At 41.7% G+C, this 11,345-nt stretch overlaps 1 protein-coding gene across 1 annotated transcript in view; it reads left to right on the top strand.

The window, feature by feature from the left end:
- Positions 1 to 9,669, top strand: part of LOC143034342 (tubulin alpha-1D chain) — a 9,701-nt gene extending 32 nt beyond the window's left edge. Inside the window, exons 1-3 of the mRNA XM_076200278.1 lie at positions 1 to 127; positions 7,669 to 7,891; positions 8,454 to 9,669. The exon at positions 1 to 127 is cut by the window's left edge and continues 32 nt beyond it. Of these exons, the coding sequence (XP_076056393.1) occupies positions 125 to 127; positions 7,669 to 7,891; positions 8,454 to 9,586 (1,359 nt within the window). The 5' untranslated portion in view covers positions 1 to 124 and the 3' untranslated portion in view covers positions 9,587 to 9,669. The remainder of the gene's footprint in view (positions 128 to 7,668; positions 7,892 to 8,453) is intronic.
- The last annotated feature ends 1,676 nt before the right edge of the window (positions 9,670 to 11,345 follow it).

The following is an 11,345-nucleotide window of genomic DNA, read 5'->3' as shown; positions in this document are numbered from 1 at the left end:
TGACGGGAAGGGGTCCGTATATAAGCCGGCTCCTGCATCGTCCTTTTAGAAGAAGATCAACTCTTGCAGGAGTACCATCGTTCACTCCTCGAGGTTCTTCCTATCTTTAACCTAATCCTCCAAAATGGTAAGTTCTTGTTGACCTTTTAACCCCTTTAACCCAGTTTGAGAGGCCAGATCTTGTTTGAATTTAGTATTTCAAATTCACTTTAATTTTACAAAAGACCAAACGTTTCCTCCTTTTCTTTTCCTTTCATTGTGAGGAGGAAAATTAAGGCGTAGCCTTTCCTCAGACGCCATAATCTGAGTCATCGCCTCTCGTGATGTGACACTAGTTCTGAGTGACTGAAGAAGGAAAAACAAATCTCATAGTGTATATTAGTGAAACTGTAATACTTAATTCTTTAAAGGGAATGTTGCAATGTATTTCCATATTGGAGATGTATAAGATATATACTGTCGTACATTTGTCTTGTGGGCGTGGCTCGCCGGGCCTTCCACCAGAAGCACTGGATGTACAACAGTATATTTATGCCTTGATGTAGCCAATTTCTACAACATGGCTGATACTTTCTCCATTAATATTCCTGGTGAATTATTTTTTTAATTCTCAGAACTCTGAAATTATAATTTCTCATTATTTCAGTTTCTTTTTCTGGGTGTGACGAAAATATTCATTTGGTAATTAATTTCTGCCGAGTTAGAGTGAATAGATTAGTTGTGATTTTAGATTGCTTGCTTTATCATCATAGGATACTTGTCCACAATGTTAACTCATGAAGACATATGCATTAGTCGAGCAATTTGACAATTTAGATTTCAACATTAAAACATTTTGACTACGACATACGTCTATATGAACACATGTACTTCAAACCACACGTATCAATAGGTTCACATAATCATGAACATACAACATATTTATATGAACACACAGAAACTTGAGAAGAAATGAAACTATTAATGGTTGTTCATGTCATAAGGTGGCAGTCATGGATACTTGTTCCTTTAACAAACAGAAGGCATGCAAAGTGCATGACAGAGAAGACACACTAACCACCACACGTGGTGACATGTCCACTGTCACACACTTGACGACTGGCAAACACACGCGACAGAAATGTTCGGAGACGGACAAACACACACACACACACACACACACACACACACACACACACACACACACACACACACACAGAACTGGTCTAGATAAGTACACAGAAAGTAAGCATATATATACATACATATATATATATATATATATATATATATATATACATATATACATATATATGTATATATATATGTATACATATACATATATACATACATACATACATCTGTTTTAAATTACCCACTGTCGGAGAAACAAAGCAAAAGAAACAGACGAACAGTTCGTCTGTTTCTTTTGCTTTGTTTCTCCGACAGTGAGTAATTTAAAACATTTTACCAAATGTGCTACTACATTTTCGTCTTGTGATATATATATACACACACATTCAAAGAATCACTTGTCAGCCAACAGACACACAAAGGCTAAGGGGATGGTGGAAGTGTCCATACAACCAATTATATAACTGGTAATTGAATAGTTTGTGATACATTATAGTCAATCCTTGTTAGATCAATTGACCAACACACCTGTTTGTTCGGGTTTGAATGGGTGCATGCAACTGTTGGGTGACCTTTTGCCTCACTCTCAGATGTGGTGCTCCAATAACCTCTTTTAGTTTTTTTATTTCATCTATTTTCATTTATATAATCTATTCATTTAATCATTTTCTGATGGTAACCGAGGAAGACTGGGTTGAAGACTTAATATCAGCAGAAGAAACCAATTGACTCGCTGTCCGGAAAGAAATATACAATGTATGTGTGAATACATACATACATACATACACACACACATACACACGTACATACATACATACATACATACATTACATACATACATACTTTTACATACATACACACATGTATATATATATATATATATATCTATCTGTATATATATCTATATATCTATATATATATATATATGTATATATATATATATATATATATATGTATATACAATACACACACACACACACACACACACACACACACACACACACACACACACACACACACACGAAAGGCTCTTTCCCCTTTATCCGCGTTAAAGCCAACCCAAAGCCCTTTCCATCTTGGAACCTCTTGGACGAAGGGTCAACCTTTTCTCCAACCACATTGATCGTGCCAAAGGCAATGCAGCGAGGTACAGCGCCGTTTTACTTCCACCACCTCGTCGTATGATAATCCCCTTCTGTTTCACATCAGGTAGAAGTGATAAAAAAGTACCATGGAGTAGAAATGCATGATACGATGATCACAAATTAAAGTGAAACACATAGCTTTCCCCAGTTGTTGCAGTCGAGGGAGGTTCGGTGTAGAGAGAAGTACGATTGGGACCAATACGATACGCTGATCGATGCGCCGAGTGGCGAGCCCATTTTGATCATGATCTGCATGGCGCGGACCACACTCGAATTGGACGGACGTCGGCGATTTTTACTTGCCCCTGAAGTCCGAACACATAGGCCGCAGATGTACTCCTCTATGCATATACATATACATATACATATACATATACATATACATATACATATACATATACATATACATATACATATACATATACATATACATATACATATACATATACATATACATATACATATACATATACATATATATGTATATGTATACTCCTCGTCAACGTAACTTAATTCCCAACATTTTTCCGTACACTATACCCTGCGCCTGACCGACCTTGGCTGGGATGAGAAAAAATCAATACCGCGACGGCTGCTGCTGCTGCTGCTGCACCCGCCTCCCTGGTGCACCATTGTGATAGTTTTCGACCTCTCTTATGAGTTGCTGTCTAGACATCATGAAACCCGTTTAAGTACTTTTATTTCACCGCATTTACTTGCGTTTCTAAATATAGAATAATGTACTTTTCTTTTCTCTATTTCTGTAATCGATTTTCTTCTTCAGATGGGTTCAGACTAAGCAAACGTAACCGATTCTTTAATTGAATCCACCTGACGGGCCGATTTGTTCTTTCTTTTGTTTTTAAAGTACGAGGAGTGACTCATTAGGATCTATTTTGCTCAAAGCCTTGTCTCAAAGTCTACGGTACCGGCTAAACCACGTTTCAATGTGTAGAAAATATTCAAATGATTTAATATTCTGTTCCTTTAAATACAAACTAGTTTGCTGAGACTAACAGGTAAACACATTTTTTATTAACCATTCTTGTAACATTTCACCGGTGGTTGGGTGTGTCTGAATCAGGAGGGAGTGGTTGGCAAAATGCTGTGTAGAGAAGGCTTAGATAAGACACACGGTCAAATGAATTTATTCCTTTAGGTCTACATAGATGAAGAGACAATACATTACTGTAGATATGATTATTGGTAACTGAACAAAGGGTAGGATAATAGTATGTTGCAAGCGCCCACGGACCTTCATGGGAAAATCCACGCACTCCCTGTAGCAGACGACACCGAGACAAGGGTGGGGCGTACTCAATGATGTCCACGAATCAACTTGAAAACACTATTCATACGATACTGAGTGTCTCATACCTCAGAATTCTTCAGTTCTCCATAGAATTTTTCAAGTATTTCTAATGGTTACATCAAATGAGATATAATTCCATTAGACTTCAATGATTATATAGACGGTTGAAAATGCTATGATTCTTGATGAGTCACTGCTGCCGACACGCGGGATGCGACATGACGTCATCGCAGTGCGACAAACGACTCATCCCCAGCGAGGCCACAGAAGCCTGGGTGAATGTGGAACACACACTAAATTCGCGTCAATTTCGCTCTCGTGTGAATTTACAAACACTTGCCAATTGGTGGCCATGTACGCGGGCAAGTGAAATCAATGGTCTGTGAAATTATCACAATAACAGCACATATTGTGGACAGCTAGTCACTTGTTTTAGACACGCATGCTCTATTATTCGACGCGTACAACACATTCTCTCTAAACGCACGTTTATACACTTATGCACTCATGCAATCCTGTGAGACTAATTACAAGCGTGCAGTCATACATACATGTAGTATATTCATAGTTTCAAATTGTATTAATGAGCGATCAAGGGTCCGTATGTCCATCTCTAAACTTACAGCGTTCACTCTACAAATGAAATTTCCCAGCCAAACTATAAAAAAAAACATTGATATATTTAGTTCCCAAGCCCAACCCGACAAGGGGAATACCATATCCTCTTTTCTCACCAACAAACATTTCAGCAGTAAAAGATAAAACTAACGAATAGGCAATACCAAAATGGCATGAAATGGAAACCAAAAGCCTCTCTAATCTTTTATGTGGAACTTCCATTTGGATCCATTCGTTCATCCTTTCTTAATTCTTTTACCTCAAACTAAAATAATTTTCTTCGTGTAAACTCCCTCATTCATCCCTTGTGATATTCTTTTATTTCTTTTCGTTCTTCTTCTCTTTTTTCTAATCCTTACCAACTTTGTTCTTTCATTCTCTCCACACCCCAGAGGCCATTTCAACAAGTCTTTGTTCATTTTTATCTTCAAATTATTTTTCCGTTCACATAAGTCCCTAGTTTTCATGTTTTGCACCTGCGTTCTCATGCATAAGCACACACTTCTAAGACTCACTATATCCACGTTTAGGACCTTATTACCTCATAGCAACCCAACTGTCCACAGCGACACGCTTAGTATCATCACCCATGCCAACCTACTACGTACACACAAGTATCATAGCGTCCAGTAACCTTGTTTCGCTTTCTTTCGTTCACTCAACCACAATATTTCGTGCATATAATTTTTGTTTAGATTATACATGCACACCTATACTCATTTAAGCCATGAGGCGGCCATTAGTACTGACCTACAAAAGCACTCACGCAGGTCACGCAGGTCAGAATACGCGGAACTCGAAGCAGCCGAGGACTTGGTTGACGGTTATGAGTCACGCGTTTGGGTCGTTTCATTCTGAGTGAGGGTGGGGGGGGGAGAGGGGGAGAGGGGGAGAAAGGGGGCCTAGGGGAGAGTGAGAGGAAGTAGAGGAGGGGAGAGTGGTCGGGGAGACCTGTGACTCACACACTGGCGAGATGAAAGGGGAAGTTGGCTGGCATGTGGCAAGTTAGCCCACATGACCTACCACAATCTTTCACCTGGTTATCAGAAATCATATTTAAGGTATCTCAACGGATAAAAAAACAACAACTCATATTTAGATAACATTTTCAGTTTCCATAAATACATATGTGCGCATTAGACCCCATTTCTTTCATCTGCACTTTGAATTCACAGTATTGAAGTTGGTGCATTCCGATCTTTGCTATATGAAACAGCCTACATTTGATAACGTACACTTACACATAAGCAACTATCCCTTTCTCTCAAATGACTTAACCTGATAGACAACCCTGGAAACCTCCAAACGATTAAAACACGATTGAATATCATTCAAAATGTCGGCGAAGAACTAGAACCTCCTGCCTTTTTTTCCGAAAAAGAATGACGTCACGAATTGTGCGCTGTCTGAGGCGCCTTTCCCTCCCCTTCGCATGAAAACCATATCTCGACTTGATCTCTCGCTCACGTTTTTATTAAGCTGGAGGCGCCATTTTTCACTTGCGTTATCGTCAGCCATCCTTCTCTGCTGCCAGAAGAGGCGTTATCAACTGAAAACGACGGGCAGAAACATGCATGTGTGCATACGTACATGCATACGTACATACGTACATACATACATACACACATACATACATACATACATACATACATACATACATACATACATACATACATACACACATCCATCCATACATCCATCCATACATACATACATATATACATAAATACATACATACATACATACACACATACATACATGAATATATACATGCATACATATATACATACATACATACATACATATATGCACACACAGACACACACACACACACGCACACACACACACACAAACACACACACACACACACACACACACACACACACAATAATATATATATATATATAAATGCAACTTTTAATACCTACATTACCATATTAATTCAGAATATTGAAGAAATGCGTTTTTGATAAGTTGCCTAAGCTAAGCCCATATGTGCAAAACACACATGCACACCATGTGTCCCAAGCACTCTCATGCAAGACAAAAGCACTTGCCATACGGCGCACAAAGCACCCAGTCACAATCCCCTTCTGCCACACAATGCACGCAAGTACAAGGGGGTAACGCCCTCTTGATGTGCCCGTTCCCAATCCCCTCCCCCCTCCCTATCCCTCCCTCACCCGCACCACGAATTCTCTACCACCACCCTCGTTTCGTCGCGAGGCAGATGAGGGCGTGGTCGAGTGCTACTGCTCCTGCGGGCTCACCATCGACAAGTTCTCTTGTTTCTTTTCTATTCGTCCGGGGCTCTCCACACGACACGCGAATCAGGGCACGTGATCGCACAAAGCACTTCATCACACTGGTGAGAGAGGTATCGGATGGAATTCTCCCACCTCGTGAGTTTAGTGGAAGTAAAAGTAGGGCTGGCTGACCTCGGAAATGATATACCCTGCCTCATTACCCGATGCATCCTTGAGCACATTTTCGGTGGATCAGAGGACTTCAGACAGACGTACAAGAACGATCGATGGTTGCAGTTTTTGTCCAAACTCACCCGAGATTGTAAGCCGGCTATTTGGGTGAACAGAATCTATACCAAAGCGTCAATGGATCAATGAGACCTTGCCCTCTGCTGCTGAATACATACCTAGAGTTAGCCAGAACGAAAGCTATGAAAAGGTAATCGTATTGAGGGGATAAGGAACACTTTTTTATTTATTAGACTCAAACCACCTTGCAGGCACTCCTGCACCCATAAGACACGTCCTATTCTCTAGTGTCTAGACCATCTGTAAGAAACATTAATACCTTCATACAATTTCTTCGATACTATCGTATCTTAAAGCAACTGACATTTAAATTTTTCCTATATAGACTTCTTAATGCTCTCAATAAGAAAAGTTGTGCCACACTTATTGCCCTTGAAGATACTCCTTAACCATCAGACACGTCCTGTGTTTTAGTGTCTAACTGTAAGAAATTCTGGTGCATTTATACTATTGGTTCGATACTATCGTACCTTAAAGTGCACCCTATTTAAATTTCGTACTGTTCTCAACAAGAAAAGCCTTGCCACACCTATTGTCCTTTAGGCGGTAACGAATTTCATTTTCCCCTGGTGATAATTATCTATTGTGCTCCTATCTGCTACTTACACAAATTATTGTCTTACCGACTGTCTCTAACGCCGTGACGGATTCATTTATCCCAGGTGTCATTGACATAATCATTTATTGTTCCCTTTCTGAAGTTCTTACTGCTGTAAACACGAAATACTACGGCACATGGTTTTAAGGGAAGGTTAGGTAAATTTATGAATGGGAATGATAGGTAGTAATGAACATGGAACTGCCTAGTGTCGGACTTAATGTCTCTTGCAGTCCCCACCAATCTTATGTTCTTATCCTCTACGTTCTTATGACTTTAATTCCACCAAGGTTCAGTGATGTAATTATATGTTCTCTGCGTCCCCAGCGTGAGTGCATCAGTGTCCACGTTGGCCAGGCCGGCGTCCAGATCGGTAATGCTTGCTGGGAACTGTATTGCCTGGAGCATGGCATCCAGCCTGACGGCCAGATGCCCTCCGACAAGACCGTTGGTGGTGGCGATGACTCCTTCAACACCTTCTTCAGCGAAACAGGGTCTGGCAAACACGTTCCCAGGGCTGTTTTCGTCGATCTTGAGCCATCTGTGATCGGTAAGGAAGAAGCGAGGGGAGTGCTTTGGTTTGGGGAACAATCGAGAGGTTTGTGATCGATGACAGAGAAGTGTGCGTGTGCTTGGGTACTTATTGCCTCTCGAGTCGAATGCCTCACCCATGATCGATGATGGAACATGGCTGTGCTCTCTCTCGTCTTGTCGATCACCCTTGACACTGATTGTTCAGTGCAAGGTAATCCTCTTTATAGATTCATTTCCTCTTTTATGTGATGAAATATCGTAAAGAAACGTGTTACAATCATAGATTCTGTGTATCTATTTTGTAAATAAGATTTGTGCTTTTATACATTATCATCATTGTTGAGGTTATGATTCAAGACGACACTATCTTCAGGAGTACTGTAATTCTCTATTTTATTTTTATTCTTTGGTTAGGTTAGGTTTGGTTTAGCAATGATGGCATAAGTATTGCCAAATTCAGTCTAGGATTCACAGAATACTATCACACCGACGCGTCTTAACCAAACTCTAGCTTTAATTTACTTTACTATTTTAGTGGAATACATACTTATTCATTCTCATATTGGCGTACATTACAGACGAGGTTCGAACTGGAACGTACCGGGCATTGTTCCACCCTGAGCAGCTCATTACTGGCAAGGAGGACGCGGCCAACAACTATGCTCGAGGCCATTACACCATCGGCAAGGAGATTGTCGACATGGTTCTGGAGAAGGTACGCAAAATGGCCGACCAGTGCACTGGACTTCAGGGCTTCCTCATCTTCCACTCCTTCGGCGGCGGCACCGGCTCTGGCTTTACCTCTCTTCTCATGGAACGCCTATCTGTCGACTACGGCAAGAAGAGCAAGCTTGAGTTCGCCATCTACCCAGCTCCTCAGGTAGCCACCGCAGTCGTCGAGCCTTACAATTCTATCCTGACGACCCACACGACCCTCGAACACTCCGACTGCGCCTTCATGGTCGACAATGAGGCCATCTACGACATCTGCAGGAGGAACCTGGACATCGAGCGACCCACATACACCAACCTCAACCGCCTTATTGGTCAGATCGTATCCTCCATCACCGCCTCCCTCAGGTTCGACGGCGCCCTTAACGTCGATCTGACCGAGTTCCAGACCAACCTGGTGCCCTACCCCCGTATCCACTTCCCCCTGGTAACTTACGCCCCCGTCATCTCCGCCGAGAAGGCCTACCACGAACAGCTCTCCGTCGCCGAAATCACCAACGCCTGTTTCGAACCTGCCAACCAGATGGTTAAGTGTGATCCTCGACATGGCAAGTACATGGCTTGCTGCCTCCTGTACCGTGGCGACGTGGTCCCCAAGGATGTCAATGCTGCTATCGCTGCCATCAAAACCAAGCGAACCATCCAGTTCGTGGACTGGTGTCCTACTGGCTTCAAGGTGGGCATCAACTACCAGCCACCAACTGTCGTACCCGGTGGAGACCTTGCCAAGGTAGCCCGTGCCGTCTGTATGCTGTCCAACACCACCGCCATCGCCGAAGCCTGGGCCCGTCTCGACCACAAATTTGACTTGATGTACGCCAAGCGCGCCTTCGTCCACTGGTACGTCGGTGAGGGTATGGAGGAAGGCGAGTTCTCTGAGGCACGTGAGGACTTGGCTGCCCTCGAGAAGGACTACGAAGAGGTCGGCCTGGACTCTGCTGAGGGTGAGGGAGAAGAAGAGGAAGGTCAGGAGTACTAAGTCCTCTGGAAAGTTTCTGGTCTCTTGCTTGCTGCCAACGCGTCGTCTGCCCATCCCCATCTCCAATAAAACAGTCAACATTTCCCGCGCTTTTCAATAGCCCTACCCAAGGCACTAACGCTGACATGCCAGCGTAAGATTAACTTTAGGTCTGAATAAGTTTCCATTGCCTCGGAACTTCCGATGGGAAAGATCATCCATCCTTCATCTCTTGATTCCACAACAAAGACAATATAAGGTGTTCTGAATGATACTGAGGCTTACACAACCGAATCAGTCCAAAGTGTGATGGTTCCTTGAGATCGCGTGAGTATACAGGCGCGGCGTTCCCCAAACAACAAACATAAGGAGTGACAGACAATGGAGGAAATCATATCATCGTCCTATGTCTTACACATGCCTAATCGGAAGCGTTTGTGCCAAACCAGGGGTAGACGGACAAGAAGAAGCCCTATTAGTATTCTTTCTGTCAAGCTGTGGTCTTATTTCCTTCTTGTATTCTTTCTTAACTTGATAGACATGAAGTAAATATAGATCCCCTGACTGATGTTTCTTGAAGCCTCTTGGTAACCGTACAACCTCATAGGATGACTTGTGTCAAAAACACTTGCCTTTTGTAGTATTGGTGAAGCAAACTGTATGGCTATTTCCTACGTCAGTATAAATGTAAAGATGAAAGACATCTTCGTTTTCAAAATCAAGATTTCTATTTTCCTTTACAAGGCTATGAATATAACAGTAGTCTCATTTTTATGACTAGAATGTTCAAATCAGATAAGACGTACTGAAATGCTTTACCGGTGGTTGGATTATTTTTAGAGGTTTTGGATCCTTTATGAGGAATCCAACCTCATTAAAAAGGGTCTAACCCCATTTAGAATGATCCAATTCCATTTTTAGAATCCAGTCCCCTTAAGATACACAATTGAACTTCCCAATCCTAAATATGTATTTATTTTCATTGACTATCAGTTATAGTCACAAATGTATTAACTTCATAGAGGGACGAAAGATAAACTTGAATGCTGTCGACATTGCTACAAGTATCAAAACGGGATCATGGGGCCTTTGATGGCAGTTTTAGTATTATGCGGCAGTGTATCTCAACATGTCAATACTGAACCCAAAAGTTCAGCCTGCATACATGTACGAACACAAACAGATGATTTACCCTCACCACTTCATCAAATGGCGACCACACTCTTCGTGCATTCAAAGTGATTAATGCAACACATGAGGAAATCGCCCATTCAGGTGGCGTAATTCCTTCATTTATTCGTAGTCTCCCTCTTCTCGCCCCTGTGTTTTGTAATGCCTGGTCGTAAAAGTGGATTTAAAGCTCCCTTTACTCCATCCAACCACCTCTTTTTTCCTCCCGAACTCACTCTTCCATATTTGCTTTCCAAACTCTCTTTGCTTGTCTTTCCTCATTCATTCTTTCAATATGCCCAAACCGTTTCATCACTCTATGACTACTCTATCCAACACATTCACTCAAACCCAAGGTCTCTGTCTTATCTCCACATTTCTCATATTATATATTTCTGTAAAACTTTTCCAATGGAGTCATAATTCCCCTAGCAATTCCTACCGCCACAATCAGCTTTCCTATCTTCCTCTACTTTCAGTAAGTTATTGAAATACCCCATCCCCTTACATTAACAACTGTCCACCTACTCCCTTTACCTTCTCTTCTCTAAGCATCTTGATTCTTCATACTCTTTTCAATCCCTTTCAACACATCTCTGGCTTTCGAAAT

The sequence above is a fragment of the Oratosquilla oratoria genome, chromosome 17 (genome assembly GCF_046742065.1).
Source record: "Oratosquilla oratoria isolate Oo_2021 chromosome 17, ASM4674206v1, whole genome shotgun sequence".
NCBI lineage: Eukaryota > Metazoa > Arthropoda > Malacostraca > Stomatopoda > Squillidae > Oratosquilla > Oratosquilla oratoria.
The sequence above is the reverse complement of the archived record's forward strand: the minus strand, read 5'-3'. Positions and strand labels throughout refer to the sequence as shown.